This window comes from Ascidia mentula, chromosome 8, assembly GCF_947561715.1.
Source record: "Ascidia mentula chromosome 8, kaAscMent1.1, whole genome shotgun sequence".
NCBI classification, from domain to species: Eukaryota; Metazoa; Chordata; class Ascidiacea; order Phlebobranchia; family Ascidiidae; genus Ascidia; species Ascidia mentula.
Genome location: NC_138573.1, coordinates 7,403,894 through 7,430,055, shown reverse-complemented (window position 1 = coordinate 7,430,055; position 26,162 = coordinate 7,403,894). Strand labels below are relative to the sequence as shown.

The following is a 26,162-nucleotide window of genomic DNA, read 5'->3' as shown; positions in this document are numbered from 1 at the left end:
ATCATCACCACTAGAAGCCGCAATAAAACTTATCGAGACATTTTCATTCGTGCTAATTTACCAAATTAAATTCATATCAACAAGGTTTCCTTTAGTAAATTAAAGAATTTTTTCTGTGTTTTCGACTTAAATCCATTGCTTCTGTTATTATTATGCAGCATAATTGTTTTGTTGTTTTGAATATTTAAAAGTCACAGTTCCTTCATCTACCCATTTCGAGATGACATCAAGGTAGCGCGACATTGGTCAGGTAGAATTACAAAGATCAGCAGATTACCAGAAGTTTACGTATGGGTCGATATCTCGAGTATCTGTTATATTTGATTTTGTGAAGTTGTTTAGAAAATTCTTCTGCCAGAAGATGTCGTTATAGAGTAACAGAATTCCCCACAGCACTTTCTATATGACAGACCCATCTAATAGCGCAAGACTATACCCTACAAATGAAGCGACAGGGCATGGAATGCTACACACTTTAAAAATTACAGTTTAAAATACGCACAAATATTTTTTTGGGAATTTTGTGGTGCGTTAAGACCGTTAAGTAATCGAAACTGGTATAGCCTACTTTTTAAGGTTGTTCAAGAAATTTTTTTGTTAATACTCGGAATTTGAGAAGCAAATGATCCCAGCCTTTTCCTTGTATTTCCCTTGCATACAAACGGATCATATATCAACAATATTTTATTTGCAATGTAAGCAATCAGTATAGGAAACAATAGGAACTATGTCTGAAAATAATCAGCGAAAACGACTAAGGCTAAAAAATCTTCACGGACTTGGATTTTGTGTTTTTTGACTTGTTTTTTGAGACGCCGGCAACGGAAGGTACGCTTTTAGCAGTGGAGGAACTTCCAGCTTTGGTCTCGGTGCGCTGTTTGCCTTTGAATAAACTTGTTATAGAACGTCGAAGCGACGAGTTTCGGGAAAATTCTCCATGTCGTTCATCACTTTGGCGCTCCGAGGGGGAAACTGCTTCGTTCCTTCGCTTACTCGAAGGTTGAGTCTGTTTTTTCCTTGCAGGACGTTTGGAAGAACCGCTGGCAACAGGTGGCGGGTTTGCCGACGAAGAACTGCCTTTCTTTCGCCTCAACGACAAGGACTTCCATTTGCTGGAAGAGCGCCGTGAGGACTGCGGTTGATCTTCAGTAATTTTGGTCGTAGGTTTCGAGTTGCCTTGTACTGGTAATTTCTGTTTGTTCTGTTTGATTTTAGTAGGAGATACAGGAATCCGGGACCGTCTTGTTTTCTGCTTTACTGGTGTAGCTTCGACGATTGCGTCTCCTTCGTCGAGCGAGTGTTTACCTGTAAAAATCGGTCAGTACATTATAGCCTGTAAGCTGTTTTGCAACGGTGTAGCATATTTAATGACAAAACGCGCGTGAACGAACAAACAAAAGCCAATAAGGAAAGTAAGGCAGCATGAGAAATTGTTAGAGCATGCAATGTTTCAACTACAACCTACGGTACAAACATGCGATGAAGAGATCGTGAGTCACGCACCTACCATGCACATCGAGTTTGGGAAATGAGTTACATGCTGCCAATCACCACTGAAGCTACTACTGTATAGGGTGAAGTGTGTTGTCTCAGTGATTGCTGGGTACACAAAACTACCATTTGCCCAGCTTATCGATTTAACCGAGAGCACACAAAAGGCGCCGAAGGACGAAACCGTTGCTTTGAAATGTTTGAAGATGCGCGGTTACGTTAATGAGAACATATTGGCAAGAGGAGATGAATCGGGCTCACAGATTTGAGTGACGTAAAGCCAGTTATTATTTACCATGTGACAGGAGTGAGAAAGAACAGAGCAGAAACTAATTCATGAGCAAACACAGATACATACACACGCCACTTACAAATTTTTAAACCACCGCTTGATCTTTATCCATGTTTCTGCATAAAAAGCATTAAATGCCGTTTTATAACAGTCGCAATGTTGGTACCGATAATTTACGACACGTAATAAAGACATGGCCAAACAAGCAATGGTCATCACGAAAACGTAGTTCGTGTGGGCTCGCGTTTACGTGGTTAAAATCATTCCGGCACCAAATTAGACCGACAAGTTATTATTTAAGCAACGCTATGCGCTTTAGGGCCAGCGAAGCGTGAAGCCTTTGTGCATAACCGTTGCGACAGTTGCAGGTTAATCAGTAGCGAAGCCGTGTTTATTTGCTGACAATCCAATGAGTTGAGTAACTCGTACACCAAATGGGCGCAACCAACCAAAAACATTACTGCAGCGTGCAGCGGTGATGCTTTTTATCTGACGAAGCCATCTTAGAAATCGCATCGTTGTTGGTAACCCTTCTTTCCAAGCTCGGACCGGGGTCCACAACGACAGGCGTCGCCTCGCTCGTTTCTTTACACAATGGGTAGAAAAAAAAGTATGTGATGGTCTATCACTCGCATAGCTGTACACACACGCAAACCAAAGCAAAACGCATGCGCTCGTACAAAGCAGACCAGTCCGCGTGCTAAGTCATTCCGCCGCTGCACAATGGACCCGGCTCGGTGACAACAAACAAAAACAGCAGTTCGTCAATTCGCGGTTGATTTTTTTGCACGTGCTTGATTTTGTTCGGGATTTGTGATTTACAGCTAAAGGCTAACCCGGTCGCAGTCGCCACCACTGACCGGAAGTGACGCTAATCGATAAACTCGAGAGCATCCTCAAAATCTTCGTCACTGGTGCTGCCGCTCTCGTCAAACGCGAAATCCGGTTGTTGTGCGCGAGAGCTTGGCAGTTCGCATTTAATCGCAACGTTCAATTTGTCGTTGCCTATGACACCTGGAAAGAAATCGGCTTCAAGTAAAAGTACACCCTGATTTTCTAATCGTCCACCGCCCAGTGTTGGTGCTTGCTAAAGGTGGTGTGAAAATTACCGCAATGCATTGCTTCACAAAATCAAACATGGCATGAGTTTTAAATACTTGACATTCAGGGAATTTTTTTAGCTCAACTATACAACATTCATGTTCGCGGTAATGAGTTGGGATTGGGGACAGATGTTGACATGTCCCCCAAAGAGAGTGCGACAGATATTTTACTATACATCCATTATTCTTTGAGTGGTTAAATCCCCAACGACACAATTACCCCTTGTTCTCAGATGGAAGCAAAACCTCTATAACTATAGAGCAGAGATGAGAAACAGTCTAATGTCTTGATGAAAGTTTGATGGAAATAACATGCGATGGGAGTGGGACGTTGAAAGGCTATCGTTTATCCTGCTGGATGTGACAGAATGATGCGCGTCATAGACATTTTAGCAAAACAAAACACCACACCCTTTCTGCACCAAACGGTGAGCTAAAATCATTCTATCATCAACTGCCGTAAATGTTGGATGACATTTTAGGGCTGCAAGGACCCACGCGAGGTGGGGATGCATTTGTGGTTAGTACAGCACACGATTGTGTACTAAATGATGTACACGTACATACTATCACCGAGTCATACCTTGTTGGTGCTCTGAAAGTTTACTACGCCTTGGAGTATTCTGTATATGGTTTTGGTAACATTGGGTTATTAAAAAGGCACACTTGTTAGAAGACTGCACGCTTTGAAGGATTACAAAAAGGCTCATGTCCGGTTTGTTGCAAAAAAGGTTTTCAATGTCTACTTTGGTTAGGGAAAATCATAAAGCCATGTGAGTAAAACAAATGTGAGCTTCACAAAAACCATTTGCAAGCAAAATGTTTTTACGTTAGCTGATTCTAATCAAGAGATCGAACATCGTTGTTCTGAATGGCTTTCCTCTTGCTTCAGTCGCCATGCTGAGGGGCGGAAATCAGGACAAAAAAGAATGTTAAATCGGTCGTAATAATGTTTATCTCAGACGCCTGTTGCAACGTTCTGCTTTGTTGTTAGAAGTTACTTTGGTAAAAAAAGGAGTTCATACTTGATAATTTGAAACGAAACTTAAAATAGCTTTTTTTTTTCCAACAATGGGTAAAATACGTTTGCCTGAATAAACACAAGAGATATAATATTTATGTACCTATATAATAAACATCAGCATTGCGTACAACAAACGTAATTTTGGTAGTTAGGACAACATGGGAATGCACCTACCGGCAATATCAGGATGCTCCTCGTTGTCTTCATTATTTACTGCGGTTGAAGCAGAACTTGTGTCTTTGGATGTCGAATCGACAGAAGTTCCATTACCTGACTGGCGACTGACGGGGGTAGATTTTGGTGTATCTTGCCTGGAAGGTTTGAAAGCAGCTATGACTTTGTCGAGCCTGGAAGAAACGTCTTTTCCAGTTGTGTCTGTTACATTTTCCGATTTGGGCAATTCGATAGTTTCCTCTTTTGCTTTGTCGGCTGTAATCTCTTGCAATTCTACCGTGGTGATTTTGTTGATACCATTTGACCCAACCGGTTCATCGAGATCGAGCATTTCGCCAACAATTAAACCAACATTGTTCGTTGACAACGGCTCCTCGACCGACCGATCGACATCCGCATTCACCAAGGAGGTTTTTTCTTCTTCACCAGACGCGGGTTTGAACTCTTTTGGCTGATCGATCTTAAGAATTTCTTCTGCAGTCAAGTTATCACTTGTGGAACTGCCAGTTTCGGTGTCACTGGATTCAGAAGAGACAGGAGGGACCACGTCGTCTGTCTTTACTGCTGGCTCATTTTTTCCTTCGGTGTCATTTACTTCCACATCGGTTCTGTGGCTGTTAGATCTCGTTTCATCAGCGGTTTGGTCATAATCCAAACTACTTTGGTCTTTTTTGTAGATACTGTCGACCGTGTCTTTCTTGACCACTTCGGTCATTTCACCTTTTATCTTTATTGCTGCGTCATCACCGACCTCTGGCTCGTGGGACGGAGTCATTATGACCGATGGACTTTCAACCACCGTTGGTTCTTCACATTTGTCATTGCTAGTCTGTTGGTTTTGTACTGGATTATTGGGTTCTGTCAGCGGGCTAGTGTCGACTTTTTCGGTTTCTTTGCCCTCTTTTTCAGCGCTGTTATTGGTTGGATTCGGGGTGGTGTCAACTTTTGATGGATTGCTTTTTACAGTCGGTATATCAGGTTTGAGAGGTGCTTCATGTTTGGTTGCTTTTCGCCTAATGAAGAAATGTACTTAATTAGAATGCCCTGGACAACAATGTAACTTATGGAATCATTGGAAGGCATTGCCGTAAAAATACGTTTAGGATTTCACATGACAATGTGTACCCGCTTTCCGGAGATGTTTCATCCATCGCTGGCGACTTTTTAAGCCTGAAACCTTTCCTGATGTCTTTTAACAGGTTGTCAATTATGTTTTCCTGTATGAAAAATCAATGGTAACATTGTCAACAAGGTTTTAGCTACTATGCTGCAAAAAGAAGGCAGTGCAGATGCTGCAGCTTTTTCAGCGTTTAGGCGGAATGTCAAGTAGGGTAAGTATGGATTTTACCTCGGCGGGTGGCGGCGCGTTTCTTTTGCTTCTTGGCGCCCCGCTCTTGATTCGTTCGGCCTCCTGGGCTTCCCTTTTTCTCTTCTTCTCTTCGACGACCGCTCGCTCCTTGTTCTCTTTTACTGCGTTTTTGATCTGAAATCGCAATAAGCTTGTTAGGATCGTAGCCACAGCATTGGGCGTGTTCTGGTTTGAATGTCTCGTCGGTTGAACGGTTTTGTTGACAACCACAAAACTCAATAGAAGTAAATCTGTTGAGGATTAACATTGCCCACACAATTTGCACAAGAACAGCGCGCTACAAAGTTACTAACCATATTAGGATTGGTATAATTGCAGGTTTTACCCCCACCCCGAATTAGAGGCCACAACTTTCCCAGCTTAAATACGTGTCGTGGTTTGTTTGCATTAGTATTCAAACATGCCGTACCTGGCTACTGCAAACACCAGCTTACAAAATAGATACCACCCTAATTATAGCAGTGTTACTGTTCGAACGACGTGGTCGGACGAGGGCCAAAGGACAAAAGGCAATGTGTAGCGAAGCTGCACAGTCAACGACAAACTGTGATGATTTACCAACAATACGATAGGATCCAATTTCGGGGTTGCACAAATACAAGTTGGAGGTCGATTTATAGCCTTTATGAGCGTACGTGAGGTATTCATAAATGTACATTTATATTGGGGAATTCACACTTACCTGGTTCGAAAACTTGGCAAATGTAGAAATGCCCTCTTCCAGTTTAAACTTTTTTACATCTTCCACGAGGTAGTTGGCCAAATCAACTCTTAGAACTTCAATTTCGTTTAGCTGTCCGTCGAGCACTTCGACACGCGAAGCAGCCTCGCTCAAAAAGGATTCGAATTGTTTTTTAATTTCGTCTGAAGCTTTACCGACCTGTTTAGGGGAAACGCAAATACACATCTAGCATTATACGTAAAGCAAATGAACAACATTGCTCTGTGATTTATGGTTTCTACATTTACCGCCAAGTTTATGATCCTACACAGCTGTTGTAGGATTGATTTTATAAATTTAGTCTCAAAATATCACATTCAGATAGAACATATGCTGTATGAGGTGCTTAACAGCAAGTGAAGGTGAACAATAAGATCTAACTTTAACGAATGGCAACTTTGTTATAGCGCGGCGAGTTAAATGCTTTATTTTTAACAAACCTGTCGTTGAAGCTTTCCAATTACGCCGGCAAGGCGTTTCACGTCCTTTTGTAGTTGCTCGACCGACACAGTGCAACATTTTTCAACTGTAGCAAGATCGTTGGGCAAAGTCAGCAGATCCGGCTGTTTCTTTTCGGCTTCCATTACAACGTAATGAAGTAGCGTCATGCGTGGTTTGTTTGCCTTTGTTTCGGAAAGCTGCCAAAGAGGTATTTTCACGTAAGTACACGCACATGGGTGTGAAGATTGCAACACGTAAAGTTGTTTCAATTATCAAAAATGCGCCCAGTCAAAAGAAAGTTGTCTCGTGTACTTAACTTCTCGTAAAACAGGCCCTGGTATTCGAACAACACATTCACGCTTCATTTACTCCAAATAGCAGGGTTAATTCCGGGCGCTAGTTTTACCTGGGCGTGTGTTTGGCGAGTTGCGTAAGTTCCATTCACCAAAACCGAGAAATGCTTTAGGTTTATGTTTTATAAGAAAGGTTGAGTTTTAAACAAATTTAGAAATAGAACCCTATACGGTTGTATGGACGATCTGTGCACAAAGAGACTTCTTGCTACTGACCTTTAATAAGGAGGTTATTTTGAAGCCTTGGGCGCCGCCGGAGTGGCCTCCAAAATTCATGTAGTTGCCTGTTTTCAGTATAAGCATCAAGAAATCCTCGAGCTTCTTGCATGTGCGGATTTCTGCACAATATACCAAGCAGTAATATTTACTTTTCACAAAAGCATTCCGTGAAAGCATAAAGGTAATGGGCCTGTTTAAACATGTGTCCGTAAATGACGGTGAACGTCGTAAACTTACCTATATGACGCATACGATACACGTTCAAAACCACAAAGCGTTTTAAGCCCACCCCACTGAGTCGGCGTAATGTCAGGGCCATACCTTTGCACGCCGTCATCACGTCAAGCAAGGCGGGTCCAATATCATTCATCGCCTCTTCGAAAGTCTCGCGCGTGATCAAGGCCTCGATTCGCAATTGGTAGCCGGTAACCTTTGATAAGGCGAGAAAGTATTTCTCGACGTTACCCAGTGTTGCCGGATCGCCAGGAAAGGAACGAATCATCTCGATGTCAGTCTGTTCAGGTAGAAATTTCAGCATGCCTTGTAATTTCTCCTCGGCTGTACGAAAATGGTTTATGCTTGAGTTGGCTTGTGTGCGGTCATTGTTAAGAGTGGAAATAGGGCGTTACATTTTTTACATGCCTCGTATGGCCGCGAGGCAGGTTCTAAAAATTTTTCCGGGCGTAATCGCGAAACTATTTAATACCAGCATAAATATTATAGGGATGGGGTAAGAAAATTGATCCTTACATAATTTTCATTGGGCGCAATGCATAGGCCTGTCAAGGTTGTATGAATTTAAAACGGTTTGTGTTATAACGCGATGAATAATTTATTTGCTCACTGAGAATTTCTCTGTTTCCTTCCATTAGAGCCGCGATGATGGCATCGTGGCTGAGACGAAATTGTCGCAAGAAAATGTTGATGTTAAGACTTCGCCGCGAGTCGACAAGGGAAACCTAAAGCAACGGAGGAAGTTAATCCGGTCGAAAAGTTAACACCGGAAAGCAGGTGTTCTGGAGCCATCTGAAAACTAAGCGCTTGTTTCCACAACACAATTACGATAAAGGTGACAGGATGTGGTGAACTTCCCCCAATAGAATCAATCACTACATACAAAGACTTACTTCGGTCGGAGCAGCTTTTTTGGTTGCCTTGGCTGGAGCTTTGGAGATGACCTTTTGCGCAAAAAGTTCTTCTATCTCCTGGTAGTTCGGTTCGACTTCGCATGCCTCTCGTTCAAGACATTCCCACAGACTATTGCTTCTGTATTGCAAATGTTAAATATATTGTATATAGTTGCTGATACTAAGTTTAAACCCCCATCAATCGTCACCTGTTCTTTAAAGCGTTGCTAGGTATTTTCTGCCAGTTAAACTTTCGTAACTTTGACTTTGGTTTAGGAACAGACAACGAGCGCATAGGAGGCGGCGCAGAGTAAGAGTAACTTGCTACCACTGGAACAATTCCACCCGGAGGAAGAGGAATACCACCTGGTGGAGGAGGAATGCCACCTGGTGGAGGGGGAATGCCACCTGGTGGAAGAGGAATGCCACCTGGTGGAGGAGGAATGCCACCTGGTGGAGGAGGAATGCTACCTGGTGGAGGAGGAATGCCACCTGGTGGAGGAGGAATGCCACCTGGTGGAGGAGGAATTCTACCTGGTGGAGGAGGAATGCCACCTGGTGGGGGCGGAATTCTACCCATTGGGGGAGGTGGAGGGATAACACCTGCCATGGAAGGAGGAGGAGGAATTCCTCTTGGTGGGGGTGGAATTGCACCAATTGGGGGAGGAGGAGGGATGCCACCTGCCATGGAAGGAGGAGGAGGAATTCCACTTGGTGGGGGTGGAATTGCACCAATTGGGGGAGGAGGAGGGATGCCACCTGCCATGGAAGGAGGAGGAGGAATTCCACTTGGTGGAGGTGGAATTGCACCAATTAAAGGAGGTGGTGGAATTCCAGCAGATAAGGGCGGAGGAGGAATTGAACCAGGCATTGGAGGTGGGGAAGGGATTTTTGCAGTTGGTGGTGGAGGAGGAATATATCCTGGTGAGTATTAAACTTGTTAGACCAAGTGGTAACATGACTTGGGAAATGCTGTTACCTGAGGAAGGCGGTGTGGAATCTTTCTTCGGGTCAACATCGGTCTGTACATGAACGTTCACAACCTTTTTTAATTGCACCGCACGCGGCCCAATCTCCCTTCCTTTGACCAGTTTCTTTCCCTCGTCTTTCGTTTTAATCACAACAGCCTTTTGTACCAACACCTCTGCCACCTCCCATATTACGTCCGTCACCGGATCTTCGGTATTGAGCTGCAAAAAGCTTTGAAGGATTGCGAGAAGATGGTTGCTCTGCGGTCCAGCGCATATCTACAATCACAACTGCAGTGTTTAAGCTGAGTTTCGCCTATTTTACACAGGATTAAAACGTAAGAGAAAGACCTTAAAAAACACTGACTAATAACACGGGTCTGACCAACCTTATTAAAAACGGCAGAAAACACGTCTTGGTGGTTGTTGAGGTCAATGCCGGAGGCGTTCGTTAAGCTTTCTAGCTCGTCCTCGTCCTCGAGTTTACGTTCCTCAAAAACCTCAAGTTGAATCAGTAAGTCTTCGGATTCGCTGTGGCTATACAAGGAACTTGTGTAAATGCGCAAAAGATGATTTTAACATTAGAACAGCAACAATTCATCGCTCAAAATCATAAGCAACTTTCGCATGCAACTATGCCATGTTTTGCATTTAATTGTCAAAAGTCATGGATAATGAATGATTGTTTTCTGCACCGAACCGTAAAGAATCACTTTTATAGCATCAAACAAATCAGATTCAAAATCCATTTAACCATTGCTGCACACATTTTTAGCGCAGCATATGCTCAATCACGTAGACGTCGTGCAAAATTCAAATCTGTTTGTTTGAACTTGATCGACAAAATTTGGCGTCTAATTGCATAAGTACGAAATAAGCTTTGCATGAATCATGATATATAAAAGCAAGCGATGGAGTTTAAACACAGCTTTTACCTATCCGAAGACTCCAGGAACATAGACGCTCTACAATGCAATGCAGTTTGTTTGCTCAATTTATTTTGCTGAAAGTTGGATTATTGTTGCTTGGACCGTTTAATTTACAGATGTCGCCACGACAAACATTTATGCTGTCGCGACTTTAAGTCAAACAAGTAAGCATTGTATGCAGGGTACCCACGTCCATACGCAGAAGACGTTGATTATAACATCATGCTGCCGATAGGAAATGGCAGCGTTCACATGCAACGTGCATTTGTAGTTGACTGACAGTTTGTGCGTAAACAAGTCACGACTTCCATGGGAAAGCACCGAAAAGGAAATGCGACGTGCTAAGGGTTCAGCGTTAGAAAAGTGATTGATGCAATGTGTTTATGGATTGGGATTAGTACACCTCGTTGGAATCTACCACCAAGTGACAATGAGTGTTACTATGTTATACAGCTGCAACTTACAATTCGGAAACGAGCGCTGTTTCCCTGCGAATGTGTGTAGTGAAAGTAGGGTTACTTCGACAACCAAATGCGGTCAGTATATAACCAAAATTAACAGTATTTAATATGAAAGCTGTATGGATAGAGCCAAGAACTTGTGGTTATGGTCCAGGCACCCACTAAGGTGCCTGGCAAATGAAAACTTCAAGGTTAGGTACCAATACAGGCAGTATGCTGTGTGCATGTGTATATCTATCAGTAACAAAAGACATAAAACAAAATAACTCATGCAGCTATAAGTTTTGTAAAAAATGCACTAACCGTAATTGCGAAATAATGTCGAGGATCTGTAGGCCTGAAAACAGGAAATATGTCGGCTTTACACATGCAACTTTATCGTAAGCTACAATTTTCAAAACATTACCAATAAACTCGTTGCGAAGTTGCATCCTGTCGTGCAGGGTGTCTGTGGATAACACGGCAGCGTTGACAAACGACAATATTGCGGTTTGGTAGGGAGCGTTTTCGTTGGTTCTCAATTCGTTCACAGCAGCACTAAACCTGTATCTTTGCGATTTGGCTTGCTGCAAAAGCGAATGGAGTCATTGACTTTTGATGGCGACCAGCACATGAGTGTCAAATTGACTTACTTTGTAATGCTCCATCGCGTCTATTGCCCGTATTTTGCCTTCGGGTGAATAGATACACATAGCAGCAAGCAGTTCGAATACTTGCTTTTTTACCATAATGTTACTGCTTCCCAGCGCTGCAGAACAAATAATTGAGAGTAAACACAAACACGGAATACAAGCTGTGGCCTTGTCAGTCTAAAATACCTGAAGATAACATTCGCGTGTATTCGTTCTTCGAAATAACGTACTCCAAGCCTGTTCGGGAATTCATCACCGATTTCACACACCTGTTGCAGTAACAAATTGCTCAAACGCTTATATGGGTGTAAAATAACGTAAAAGTGGATTAGATTCCCTGACATACCCAACACAATGAAGAAGTTCCATTGACGCAATGATGGAATTCTTCGATGATCTGGCTTTCTCGTTGGACAACCTTTCCAGTGTGGTAAACAGCACACCCAGGCCATCTTGGTCCAAAAACCCCTGGAATAGTAAATAGAACATAATCGATGGCTCACATAGCAGAGGACAGTATTCAAACATCGACCTTACCAGCATCCATTCTTCGGAACACTGCTGTATTTTCCTTTTCAAACCCGAAAAGTTTTGAACAGAAGGAAAGTGCAAAAGTTTGATGCAAAGTTCGGGCTCCGCATTTTCTAGGTTTGATAAGGTTTCCTCTGCTTCTGATTTCTCCTTTTGCTGCGCTTGCAAAGCAATCGACGACCACCGTTTCTTCATGATACTGAAACCACAAGCACGATATGTAATCATTTTGTACAATCATGTTATCAAACTTTAAGTAAATCATTTGCTAGGTAAACGCTTTTACAGGGTACTTACCAACTGATTACTTTCCGTCAAGCTGTAAGCATTTACAAGGTCATGAGAAATGTCTGCAAGCGTGTTCGGCTAAAAAATAATCGCTGACTTATTGACGACTAATTTAACGGTTATGCTTTATACACTCTGCATATAGAAAATCACAATGAGACTTTGGCCTCATACTGATACGGTCTCAGGCCATTTGGTTTTAGCTGACATACGCTAATTGCAATTATAATTAATTGGCGGCAAAACGCACAAAAAACGTGATGAATCACAGCGACTGAATGGCATTTACTTCAGCAAAAAATAGAGGCTACAGCACAGAAAAAGTGAATCACTTCAACAATTGAGCCCTCATTTCGGTAACTCATTCTGACAAACTTAGGTTTTCAACAATTGCTGACCATTCAACAATAGGCTTCTGGTAAAACGTAAACACAGACCCTGTCGCGTTTCGTCAACCTGGAACGACTTGCTGAAATTCAGCCTTCAGGGTTTGGGTTGGCGAGAAATTTTCGGCTTTGACGAAGGCGGCCTTTTTCTCACGCTGACGAAGGCATACAATTTTCGCCAGTCATTAGCTGGACACTTTGTACTTCCGCGCTATTGAGATTTAATAACTCATCAAATAAAAGCCCGGGTTCAACAAGCTCAAGAGTTAGTCAGTGCGCATATATGTTTTAAGTAATCTCTTTTAAACCATATCGTTTTGACAATTGCCTGAATTGTCTAAAATTAAGTAAACTGCGCCTGGATTCAAAATTATTTCAAGTAACTAAGTACTAACTGATGGTATATGCAACGCCCACCTGCTAAATCCACTTCATCTACTAACAACTAGAAGCAAAAGCCTGGCTAAAGTGACCTAAATAAAGAATTGACTTGGTTGTAAGAGAGCACGGACTCCACTTCACCCCACCCTGTTGTCAAACAGTGTGTCGTAATTGATTCGCGATGTACAACTTTACATTTCCAGTGACACCGCAAAGACGCTACCGTTTTTCTTTATTTGCACTGTTATAACATGCCTAAATAACTTTCGAGACAACTTTGATTCTGATGTCAATAAATTCATATGCCACGTTTCAATCTTGCTGATACGTGATACCTATATCTGACTAGCCACAACCGCGTTGTCCAGTATCGAATCACGCGGCGACCAAAGTTTTCAGTCGCCGCCAAAGCAAACTATTCGCATGTCGCGCTCCAATAACCACACTTCTTCATCGCAATTACCTGTTTATTTAGTTGCTGTACACCCTCTTCAGTTAACGGCCGACAAATTGGTTAGTTATTGGACTTGGTTAGTTATAAAGTAAATAGACAAAGGTAATTTTACTCTACTACGAAGGAACTGAAGGATCCACAATCGACGAATCAAAGATGTTTTCATAAACTATACAACATGTGAATGCAAGTAATGTGTATTTCAACCCCGTCGCACTTTGTGTAATTCTTTTAGTGACTATCATAAACAAACAATCCACAGTATTTTATTTATTTATGCCCAATTTATAGAGTCAACGCTAAAAAAACCCCTGTTGGAAATATTTTGCTTCAGTGATTTCCGCTTTGCGTCTTCATTTTTTTTGTTTTTAGAGCGCGAAATTACAAACAGTGTCCACAAGATCATCAAACCAAGGTTTGTTTGAGTAAAGAGAGAGAAGTAGCAAGCGCTTAGCAGTTAATGAATAAGTTTTCTGTTCCGATTTTCGGTTTGTGTAGAAACTAAACAGTTCAAATAAAACAAGTGGCAAAATGTCTGAGTTTACATCTGGAAAAGCAATTCCAGTTCGTGTTGCTTTGCGAGCAAGGCCCTTACTGTCCCATGAATTAAATGGGGGTGCAAAAGAGTGCTTGACGTTTATTCAGGATGCACAGCAGGTACGCCATCTTTTGTATATTCATCATACAATTTAGATTGTGCAAGAAATTAACATATGAATGTTTTTAGGTTGTGGTCAATGGAAACAAAGCATTTACTTTTGACTATGTTTTTGATGCAAAAACGAGTCAGAGTTCTGTGTATACAACTAGTGTCCAACCACTCATTGCTGGCATATTTAAGGGTAGGATTATTTTCGAACATTTTCCTTGTTGTTATTCATTTATTCGCCCTTTTTGCGTGCAACCAAACAAAGAAATTGAGACAGTGAAGACATGGGCATGAAGACGCTAACATAAGCCAAGCGTTTTCAAAGTCAGGCACCCCCTTCCCGAGGTCAAATTAAATGTGCATTCTAAATAGCACAAAATGTACATTTGAACTATATTCACATTGTGCGAAGTCTACATATGTATTTGGATTTAGGTGCTAAACTGTAATGACATTTTTTAGGAGTAATAAATAATGTTCTTCCAGGTTTCAATGGAACTGTTCTGGCATACGGCCAAACTGGAAGTGGAAAAACATATTCAATGGGTTCTGCCCATTGTGTATCACAAGCTTCTGACAGTGAAAGTTCAACTGGTGTTATTCCAAGAGTTATTAATGATTTATTTGATGGAATTGCAAAGAGAGACAAGTTTGAATTTCTTGTAAACGTGTCTTATGTTGAGGTATCTCAGATTTAACCTCTCTGTCCTATTTGCAAACTCACTCACTGAGATTTTTCACTAGATTTATAAAGAGGAGCTGAAAGACCTGCTTGCCCCAGGAGACAACAAACATTCAAACTTGGCCATTCGTGAAAATCCCGATGGTTCTATTAGAATTGCAGGTATATACATTTACTTGTATGTGTGTTGTCATAACAATTTAAATTTGCTGATTAACTAATTACATAGGATTTGTTTTCCTTTACTGAGTGATTTCATGCCAAACCATTCAACACATAAAGCATGACTATTTTGAAATTAACCATGTACTTTTAGAGATATTATAATTATAAGTTATAACCCTAATGCCACTAGATGAAATTATGAAACGTGTTATATCAGTCTTTATATGTATACAAACTAAATTCCCTTGATTAGGCACTCTTTTGTAAAAGACTGACTTTTGTATCACAAAAAGTACACTAGCTTTTGCGACTTCCCTTCATCAGGTATAAATGATGGCGATAGATTTGTTTGCTAATATCTCAGCCATTTCAGGATGGATTTCTACAATGTTGGACTCATTTTAAAGATTGCAACAAGGCCTAATTGATTATACCTTTAAATTACAAAAATAATTGTAATTACAAAAATAAAAACGAAAATTTTTAATTACAACCCCTCAAAAAAACATTTTTCTTTACCATTTGAGGGTTCATAACGTAAATGTAACATGTCCAAAAAAAATGTTTTTGGACAAAATGTTGTCTATATCATAATGCAAGGCACCCAAAAATTTGAATGGGCAAATGTTACAGTAAAATTTAGCTTTTTGGTGGTAACAATATTTGTATGTTTGCTATTCTTCACTATGTCAATTTCATGTTAATTTTTTCCACTGTATACACAGATACAGTTCACACATGAAATACAATGGGTAATTAACTCCCACATATCATGCTGTGAAAACTAGTTATGTGCTTCCAGTGGCGGATCTAGGGGGGTGTTTAGGTGTCAGAACACCCCCCTCAGCATTTTGGCACATTGTTTTGTGGGGTGTAAAAGTGCGATTAATTTCGAACACTACGGTCGCTGTTTCTTTGTTTCTCGGTCGCGCGCGCCACATTCACGCGGCGATCACGCTTATGAAACAATCGTTTGTTGTGCCGTTGGTCAACAACCCGTCAACAATACTGTTTTCGAAAGCGCGACCTTGTAAGTTTATTCATTTCTGCTACAATTTCTATACAGAAGCCGCACTCTGTAAGAGTTGTAATTGTTTGACAAAATTGCACCAAAGTAAATGTAGCTAAACGAGTATTTTCTAAAAAAAAAATCCATAAAAAACTTTTAGTTATTTTATCATCCTAAAGCTGCTGTGTAAATTTCATTAAATTTGAAAAGGGTCAGGTCAGAAATGTGATTTAAATTTGATGATTTAATGTGAAATCACTCGGGGATGTCAACTGTAATAAAAAAAAATATTCTCATCCCTTTTTCATATGAACAAGGAACTTAAAAAGGTTGTTTCTTACCAGGTCTAACTGAAGTTGTGGTATCAAGTCCAAGCGAGACAATGGATTTCATGGAGCGTGGTAATTGTGCAAGATCCACGGGGTCAACTGCCATGAATGCTACATCATCCAGATCCCACGCTATTTTTACTGTAATTTTACAGTCAAGAAGTTTGGAAGATGCGTAAGTTTGCGTGTCTACAGTTTATAACAGTTACTGCTTTGTGGTAAAAGAACATGCTTAAGAGCTTTACTTATACAAGCAACTGCTGTGTACTCATACACTATGCCAGACAATATATTCATAAAAAATTATATGGTCAAAAATTATTCTTGTCAAAGTCAAATGTGCATTTTCTTTCTATAATGAATTGGATCCTGAAAAGTACGAAAGTAGTTGATTCACATAACGATGCCATAAAAAGTTTATGAAAACAGCCTGACCGGAAACAAGAAATTTTATTTCTAAAGAGACGAATACATCTGTTCCAAATTCCATTTGGTCGACCTCGCCGGTTCGGAGCGGGCAAAGAGAACAAAGGCCCAGGGCGAACGTCTGCAGGAAGGAATCAAAATCAACGCGGGATTGTTAGCTCTCGGAAATGTCATCAGCGCCCTTGGAGACCGGAGACACGGTGATCATCACATCCCCTATCGCGTCTCCAAACTAACAAGAATATTACAAGGTTTGTTGCTGACGTCTTTGGACCCGGATTGACTTCCTGTTTGTTGTTTTTTGATCCGCAAATGTTTGTATTTTAATAATCTGTCCTTTTATTAACGTGACTTTTATTGTCCGACGTTTTACCCTGATGAAGCCTGGCTTAATATCAGGTGAAACGTCGGACAATTAAAGTCACATTAATTGCGCCGGAAGCGCGAAAGGACGGATTATTAATATATAATAAAGCTGGCCTGGCAGCAACATAATATTTCAAAAATGTTTGTTTTTTTGTAACACTTTAAGACACCGTTGCCGTAGCATTGTTACATTGTAATTATTTTATTTCAACGTGATTTTTGAAAATATCCACCTTTTAATCTGAACTTGCCCACTTGGTGGTGTAAATTTTCAGAATACATTTTATACCCCCTATTAAACTGAAAAATTCTCGTGTTTCAGACTCTTTGGGTGGCAACAGTTTAACTGTTATGATTGCTTGCGTGAGTCCGGCCGATTGCAACGCAGAGGAATCACTCAACACCTTGCGTTACGCAGACCGCGCGAGGAAGATCAAGAACAAACCCATGGTAAACCGAGACCCACAAACAGCCGAGCTTGTTTCTTTGCGGAAAGAGGTACATACATATTTTAACACAACATAAAAAGAAGCATTTATAATTTACTAATTCTTTGCTTTGTAATATTGTAATGTCATTATTTGCAAGCTTTGTAATAAGGAATACAACACCAATGCACTGTGATAAGGTGGTAATTATTGGGTGGAGATATTATAAAGGATTAATTTCCAGAGCACGGTCTAAGCGTTTTTTTTTTATTTGAACAAACTTTGCTACTTCAGGACTGTTACATTACATACTACTTGCGGTAAAAACCTTTCCTATAGCTTCACGTATATCATACGATTTTCGATAAACCAATCTTAAAGGAACAAACTTGGCCTTTTTAGGTTCAACAACTTCGCTTGAAGTTACTCCAGACTACAGGGTCGACAAGCACAGAAGTAACGACCACACGTGCGTCTCCTGCTAACCAGGAACGAATCGACGCATTAGAAGAAGAAAAACGCCAGCTAGTGGCAGAAATGCAAAAACTTGTGGATAGTAACACGGATATGTGTGAAAAGGTAATTACATGTTGGTTAATTTCTTGTCAGATTCGTGGTCTACGTAAAGGCATGTCCTTTTTGATTGCGTGTCGAATGAATTACGATACCTTGTGCTATGGAACAGGCCCGTAAGTCTCTTCTACCGAAAGAATGTTTCTGATCATTTAAACAGTGTAGAATTTGCCCACTATGCCCCAAATGGTATTTAAGTTTGTCGCTGGAAAATGTGTGTGATTAATCAGTCAATGCTTTCTCTAGCCTTTGCAGAATGGTTTCTATAAACCGCTCTTAAAAAAAGTCTGTATGCCGAAACACTTTCTGTTGAATTATGAATCTGACGCTCTTCTGGTGGAGAACAACAAATATACACCTTTTGTTTAAAAAAAAGATTGTATTTTCTGACGTTTCGCCTGTACGTACGACTAGGCTTCTTCAAAGAATAAAACAAACACAGCAGCGAAGCGAACTCACAGGGCAAAGAAATTGAGCGACGAAAAAACAAAAGGGCGTAACAGATAAAACACAGCGGGACATAATTCAATGGACAACATCGATCATGGGTCAAACGGCCATACATGGGAAACAAAAGTCACGAATTGTTACGGGCGAAATTGCGGAACACGGGCGAAAGTACTTTTCCGTCTCTTGTCCATTGAATTATGTCCCGCTGTGTTTTATCTGTTACGCCCTTTTGTTTTTTCGTCGCTCAATTTCTTTGCCCTGTGGGTTCACTTCGCTACTGTGTTTGTTTTATTCTCTGAAGAAGCCTAGTCGTACGTACAGGCGAAACGTCAGAAAATACAATCTTTTTTTTAAAACAAAAGGTGTATATTTGTTGTTCTCCACCAGAAGAGCGTCAGATTCATAATTCATTATGATACCTGGTGGTCAAAGCCTATTTTCAGTTTTCACACTTTCTGTTTCCACACAACGGCCTAACTATTTAGTGATGCACCGAAACAGCATTTTTTTTTATTCGGCCGAAACCGAATATTCGGCAAAAGTTGCCGAATAAATTCGGCCGAATAAACCGAAACTAATTTTGGTGTCCATCTCTTTAAAATCGCAATAAATTTAAACAAAACATGTGCTGGAATGGATCTGATCCTATCATACAGCCTTTTATTGACCCTTAAAGAATGCTGTACCAACTTCTTAAAGTTGATTTCGATAACAATTAACAACTAAAACACATTAGTACAGTTTGAACAATGATTCTAATCTTTGCGTATCAGCGTTGCATGCAGTAAAAAAGTTTCGGTTTCGGCCGCATTTTGCAAAAATATTCGGCCGGAACCGAATAATTATAAAAACTTTGGTTTCGGCCGATTAAATTCGGCAAACCGAACTTTCGGTGCATCCCTACTAACTATGTCGTGTAATGGTCGAACTTCGGTTTGTTTTCTCAGTCAAATGTTAACCTCGTTGCAATATCACTTCCATACGGTAGGCGATCACAACAGATTTGATGTGCGAGCGTTTGCAAACCAAGTTGGCAGAACTTCGATCTGAAGCGGAGAAAGTGGCCGAAGATCCTCACGACTTATCGCTCGCCGAGCAGGCGATTGACGAAGAACAACAACGCGAGTGCATTCAAAACCTGCGCGCTCTGCACAAGAGACTGCTGACGGTACAAGTTGCTGAAATGCCTTTTATTATTTTGATGACTGCTAAACTTGCTCGTTCTTATAAGCTCTTCACAAAATACTTTTTTTGCTGCATAAGAGTAAAACATTTGCCAAACCACTAGAATTGATTTGTAGTTGTATTTCGTCTATGTAAAATCAACAGTCCACCTAAACAATATCGCAATCTGCATAAAAATTGCTTTATATTTTCAGGCAAACGAAGGGGTCGAATGTTCACCTGAAGACGTCATCAGCAACCTGACGACAGCTTTGCTGGACAAATGTCCAAACGGTAACGTCACAGACGCCACCAGCGCTAACAGTGAGTTGCAATGCCTTGAATTTTATAACAAACGTCAAGGTATTACGCTAATAACAAAATATGTACGCAGGCTCCATGGCTGACGAGTCTGCAATGGACACGAGCCTGAAGGCTGATCATATTCTGCGCACAGCAAAATTGTCGAACCAACTGCAAGAACTGACCAAAGCGCTTGCGATGAAGGTGCACAAACGTTTTGTTTTATTTAGAGTTTGCTTCTTTGGTCGATGTTAGTTTTCCATTTTTCACCAGCAACTGTCTCACCTGTGTTGTGGACCCCGAACCTGAATGCAGTTTACTGCAAAGGAGGCCCTTTTAAATAGCAGCTATTGTAATGATAAATCGTAAGGTATCTTGCCCCCTTCATTGAACTACATGTAAAACAACCTTTTTTTGTTAAAACTTAAACAAACCACACGCAACTAACAACAGGAATTGTAATTTCTTCGACAGTTTTTCCAAGTGAAGCCAATTTTTAAAATCCAGCTTTAGAAATGTAACAGACGGAGTTTTCTTGTTCAATAACCGAACCAACTGTTTGTCAACAGGAAGAGTTGGCGAAACGAATGTGTTCCGGAGGTGAAAATATGGGAATGCTCAGATCACAATACGAAGAGAAATTGACCAAACTCGACAAACAAATCAACGATTTGCAAAAGGAAAAAGACGCGCTTGCCAACGCACTCGAGGCTGCGGTGAAAAGCAATGAAAATAGATCGTAAGTAACAAGAACCCTTGCAGTGAAAACATATTCGGACTTGCCCCTTATATCTAACAGTATCTACGGCTTTAATAATTACTTGGTTTCACTGTCATGTCACATCGGAAAAGTTTCGTGTTTACGTTTGATTTGAAGCATTTGCTGAAGTACGATTTTGATACAGGGCAACACACTTCCACTCTGTCTCGATTTTTATTTCTGGTTGTCTGTTGCATGCTGTGTGCCACCTTAACTTTGAAGTTGCATCATTCATGTATCTCTTGGACTCAAGGCTCGTAATCGTGACCAACTAAAAACACTTTCCGCGAAATATTAGCCCATTCCATGATACCTTATCCAAGCATTTAATCAAATTTAACCACTCGTTTTTCAGCATCAGTGAACAGAGAAGGCGCCGTTTGCTGGAACTTGAAAACCAAATCAAGGACCTGAAGAACGAGAAGAGGGAAAAGGAAAAAGTGACGAAGCTGAAAGCACAGAGTGACCAGAAAATCACCAAACTAAATGGGTGTGATTGGTTTTCTACAAAACTCAGCATCCTTTATAAATTCAAATTTTCTTACCACAAATACAAAACTGAATAAGTCGAACGTATAATTTTCTATTAGGTCCTATCGTAAAATCAGTTAAATATCTATGAGCTTTGTTTTTCGCAATGTTTAAGACGGTCGTGATGTCTTCTACGCAGTGAGATCCAGTCCATTAAGAGCAGTCGGGTAAAGTTGATGCGACAAATCAAGGAGGAAAATCAGAAATTCATCGTCATGAAAAAAGAAAAGGAAAGAGAAGTTAAACAACTAAAGGAAAAGGTGATTCCCCACTTTTACACAATAACCCGTCAACTTTAAATCAAATAAAAACGGCCAAAAAAAATTTATGATAAACCACTAATAATACATACAACATTTCAAGTCATTTTTTTATGTTTTAAATGAATTTGTGTGTTGTAAAAAACCTTCTTGGAAAAAGGTCCGCCATCTCCTGCATTCACTTTTTCTTTTATTTAACGCACATTGTATCAAACCTCAGGATCGGAAGCGACAATACGAAATTGTAAAGCTCGAGCGCGACTTTCTCAAACAAAAAAACGTCCTTCGTCGAAAGACAGAAGAAGCTGCGGCGTCCAACAAGAGGTTGAAGGAAGCACTCAACAAGCAGAAAACGGCCGCCCATAAACGGCAACAATCCCAGTCAAGAACGTTGGATAGCGCCAACACCAAAATGCGAGTAAGTAGTAAAATTTTGATTTAAGAGTTGCAAATATCCGCAACGCACAACAGTTTGGCTTATTCCATTATTTGACACTGATCAGATATTTGAAGTTCATCGCAAGCAAACTTGTTGACTTCAAAATTAATATATTTTCTCCTTTGTTTCCAATCCAAACCACAAAACATACTCTATTTCATATTTTGGGATTACAATGTATTTGATATTGCTCCAACAACATTTTGATAGTTGAAAAATATTTTTGTATATCAGGCGTGGTTGGAGGAGGATATTGAAATCGCCGTTCGAGCAAAGGAAGCGAAAAAGCATTTGGAAGTATTGGAGGAAGACCTGAAACTTCTACAGACGGAATTGGACAGCATGGAAACAGAATCTCCCAGCAAACGGGTAAATGAGTACATTAGTTAATATAGCATGAGTAAGGACTTTACGCCAAAACACGTTCTTTTTACGCAAAAAAATAGTTGCACACGTGACTCAAGGCAGTGGTTTTAATATAGGTGGATAAAAATTTGGGCACATTTCCTACGAAAAAGTTTGCACTGTTTATACTCTGCCGTGATATAATAAACGTTTTTAACACATTATCAGCAACTGTCACGGCCATACCCCTTGTAGCCCAGTCGTTAGAGTTGTAAGTTGGGCCGGGCTTCACATTGAAATAACAACGGGCTGGATTTATGTCCATATTTCCGTCATTTGTAGGTCGCGATTACATTTTCTTTACACTTATGTGCATGTGTTGAGGTCAGAGATTTTTACCACTACTTGAAACAATTGAACTTACAATCTGTAACTTTTGTGCTGTAATTACACTTTCGTGCTTAATACTGGCTTTAAAAGATATTCGAGCTAGACTGGTTTGGACATCTAGTGTTGGACCCGATTTTAACTGTGCGCCACTAAACGTCCAACAACGTTTGAATCGCAGAGACGGACTTTCGTAAAGTCGGAAGCAGACAACATGCAGCGACGCCGCCAACAGTTGGAAGACGAAGTTGAACTCAAAGTGGTTCAGGTGAAGGAACTGAAGATGAAGCTGCAAGATGCGAAACATGCGAGGACTGGGCAACAGACGCGATGGATTCAAATCACGAGCATTGCTGAAGCTCGCGCGATTATGAAACACCTGTTTGGGCTGGTAACTGATTGAAAATTTGTGGTTTGATTATGGTAACATAGCAGCTTCATGTAGGCCTAATTGAGTAATGAACATTTACCGCAAATACGATAGCTCGAATTTCAATTCCATGGTGGACGTACATTTAAATAAAATCTACGCATTGCAAGCGCTAAATAACCGGTAATATCATTGTCGTGTAGACCGTGGCATCCCGCTTGGCGGAGGAAGAGGTTATTGATCAAAAACGACGATTTTCGGAGGAAGCGAACCAGGCTCGACTTCGCTGTAACGAACTTGAATGTCAAATGGAAGAATTTGAACGAGACCGAGAACAGAATATCACAGCGTTAGAAACAACGCACCACGAGCAGGTGGAAAATATGTTAAGATAAAGATATTTTTTGGCTTCTGCTTGGTACTTATTTGTTTTGCAAAAGTCTCGTGAACATTTTGTGTATAAATTATCTCCTTAGTCGGTGGACAAATTTTATGTTGCTTATATTGAAAAAAAAAACTTTGGTAATGTTGATGTTGTTTTGCGGCAAAATTCGATTTCATGCAATCTCATATGTGAATCCCAACCAAAATATATTGTTACAACAACAATACTGACAAATCTGAAACAATTTCCTAGACTGCAGAACAGTTAAAGTCTTGTTAAAAAAACTTGCACGGTATGTGACGCATTTATTTCGCGTTCATTCTGTCACGGAAATGCCAGCTATTCGGTGATCCTAGAAATTCTGTTCTAAATACCCAGCATCCCTTATATTCTAGATGCTTCTCCTCACAAGCCAGCTCAACCAGTCCTCGTCCAATCGCACGGTTGTTCCAGCGACGCAACGTGAAGCCGATTTGCAGACACAGATCAAAATACAGGTAACATGATTATTTTCACCTTGAGCTGCTGCCAGATGTTTTAGTTCTAGCAACGTTTCTCAATTTCAAGCCTCAAGAAGAATTTGCCTTCTTTTGTCTCGTTTTGTTATGAATAGGTTGCTTCAGATAATTTTTTCAACACGTTGCTATATTTACTGAGCACTTTAACAGTCGCTTCGGTTATGACGTTATGACTGTTGCAAACCTTCCAATGTGTGTTCATAACTGTTACGTGTTACATTGTATATCCCTTTGTTTGTTTGAAGGCGAACGTAATTGAGGAAATGAGGAAACAACAGGAGATTCTCAGCAGGATTAAATCGGTCGGTGACGAGGAGGAAAAACAAACTTTCTTCCAACCTCTTGACGTCACATTTAAAAAACCCTCAAAACCCAAAACCAAGCTTGCTAAACCCGAGGTGATTTTGTTAAGCTTGATTCGGCACTGAACGAACTCCTACTATACGCTTCCACTATCGAAAACGATATTTAACAAAGCAGAATGGTGTGGGTCTAAACGGTGCGCACTGCGCACAGTTTGCAGCTCACTAATCTTTATTGGTTCAATCGCTTCTACAAGTACATGTATAATGTTTATCTTTCTCAAGGCTCGTAGAAGCTCCTTAAAACCAGTAGGGTATTATATTAAAAACGTACAACACATAAGCGCTTCACTCAACGAGTCCTTCGCGTCACTGCCAAGCCAGGTCACCACCAGACTGCCAAGCCAGGTCACCACCAGAAGCGGTCATAGATAATATATAAGTGGACGCTAGAGGCGGTAAGGAGATCGCGAAAAAAATATGTAACACATGAGTGTATCTAATATTTAATATGAAGTACAAACCAGGCTTTTCTTAACTTTTTCCATTGTCAAATACCCTGCAGATTCAATACATGACGACAGACGACTCAGACAATGGCGACTCAGAAGAATCGGACGATGACAAAATTTCCGACTACGAATCGGAGTCGGAATCAGAATACGAACCAACTCCCAGGCCAAAACGGACCATGAAAAGATCAGGCCTGGTGAAATGTAGTTGTGCGAAGACGCAATGTGCAACCCGGATATGCACATGTAGAAGGGCGGGAGCTTCATGTTCAGACTCGTGTGGTTGCGACCATGAAACCTGCAAGAATACCAGCGACAGCGGCAAGGTTTGTTGCCCACATTTCTATTGGAAACTCGTTTTAAGTTGTTTGGTTTCTCGTGTTCATTGTCGTTTTTGGTGCAAAAGGATATGTTTTTATATTTAAAATGTCTGGTCTGTATTTAGTTTTATTTGAACAAACATTTGCTGAACTTGCGAAAACTCCAGTTATTCCTTTTAAATACTTTCGCAACGCCCTTGGAAATTAAAACGACGCACAGTTTATGAACCGGTGCATTCACGTTTTACTGATGTATTGTATAGTGAACACATATTCTTGTATTGCGGTTTCGTTCGTAGATCGACATAACGACGTCAAATGGCGACGGCGAGAAAAGCATGGAAGTTGAAGAAAACATGAGTGCTCCTTATTACGCGAGACAAACGGGTCTCTTTGATTCAGGTTAGAACTGAATACTCAACTCGCAATCCAGTAGCTATTTCAACCATTACATTTCTTGTGCAGCTGAAAACAGCCCGGCAGTGTCTCCCAGCAAGGTTTTAGGCGGGAAAGGTAGCAAATACAAACCGGTGTACTTCGACAGCCCATTACGCGAAGCCAACTCCACGGGTGGAGATTCACATGATGACGATGACGTCAAACCCAAGAGGAAAGTTCCCTCCGAGCTCAAAAAGCAAAAGAAAAGGCGACTTTTGGAACCCAGCGATTCGTTGCTTTAATAACTATTGATTTCCGCTGTGTATTGTAACTGTTGTCTTTGTGCGATTTTGTGTTGAATTGTCCCCGCTCTAAGTGTTATGTGTGCGCTTTTGGGCTATTGGTTGTTGTATTAATTTTTGTCAGTTCACCCGGGTTTCATGAAAGGCAAACATTCCATCAATTGTTGCAAAACATGAACACTAACTTTTTACAGAGAAAAACCTGGTTTGTTTCCCATCAATGTTTTAATTGTGTCCTGACGCTGATTCCAAAATTTACGAACGTGCACGCTACATGTTTTTCGCAACATAGATCAAAACAAAATTGCTTCCACTGCCATGACAGTTACTATGCTCCGTTGTGTAAATCCTTGGTTGTGGCTACCTTGGTACTCTGTCTTTTTACTATGCCCCGTTGTGTGAAAGCTTGGGCAGTGCGTAGACTAATATGTAGAGTCCATTTATTTGCGGGTTGTAACATTGTTC

The 26,162-nt window shown here is 40.7% G+C and overlaps 2 protein-coding genes across 13 annotated transcripts; one reads left to right on the top strand and one right to left on the bottom strand.

Moving 5' to 3' along the window:
• Positions 1-678: 678 nt before the first annotated feature.
• Positions 679-12,260, bottom strand: LOC145912560 (inverted formin-2-like). Of its 12 annotated transcripts, none has more exons than XR_014403307.1 (23): positions 12,133-12,260; positions 11,842-12,034; positions 11,651-11,772; positions 11,491-11,573; positions 11,305-11,420; positions 11,079-11,238; positions 10,976-11,009; positions 10,218-10,247; positions 9,672-9,819; positions 9,294-9,561; positions 8,524-9,235; positions 8,315-8,453; positions 8,032-8,146; positions 7,509-7,745; positions 7,185-7,306; positions 6,615-6,812; positions 6,136-6,333; positions 5,433-5,567; positions 5,210-5,301; positions 4,085-5,097; positions 3,716-3,786; positions 1,863-1,899; positions 679-1,305 (listed from the first exon to the last, which is right to left on the bottom strand). XR_014403307.1 is itself a non-coding variant. In XM_083000068.1 (23 exons), exons 2-22 carry the CDS (start codon positions 12,028-12,030, stop codon positions 1,869-1,871), a joined length of 4,260 nt encoding a protein of 1,419 aa, XP_082856194.1. In that variant the 5' UTR covers positions 12,031-12,034; positions 12,133-12,260; the 3' UTR covers positions 679-1,305; positions 1,863-1,868. The 12 variants fall into 12 exon arrangements, 11 of the variants coding, with proteins under 11 accessions (XP_082856194.1, XP_082856193.1, XP_082856202.1 ...); XM_083000068.1 differs by lacking the exons at positions 3,716-3,786; positions 10,218-10,247 and adding exons at positions 2,245-2,368; positions 10,676-10,699; XM_083000067.1 differs by lacking the exon at positions 3,716-3,786 and adding an exon at positions 2,245-2,368.
• A 1,615-nt stretch (positions 12,261-13,875) lies between these two features.
• Positions 13,876-26,064, top strand: LOC145910442 (chromosome-associated kinesin KIF4A-like). Its single transcript, XM_082997568.1, has 23 exons — positions 13,876-14,001; positions 14,072-14,186; positions 14,480-14,676; positions 14,738-14,837; positions 16,194-16,353; positions 16,641-16,855; positions 17,293-17,468; positions 17,801-17,977; positions 19,410-19,589; positions 19,801-19,909; positions 19,980-20,092; positions 20,458-20,627; positions 21,004-21,138; positions 21,319-21,439; positions 21,660-21,857; positions 22,113-22,247; positions 22,792-23,001; positions 23,184-23,354; positions 23,761-23,862; positions 24,129-24,281; positions 24,751-25,023; positions 25,317-25,419; positions 25,483-26,064. The coding sequence occupies exons 1-23, from the start codon at positions 13,876-13,878 to the stop codon at positions 25,695-25,697; spliced, it is 3,654 nt and encodes a 1,217-aa protein (XP_082853694.1). The 3' UTR covers positions 25,698-26,064.
• Positions 26,065-26,162: the final 98 nt, after the last annotated feature.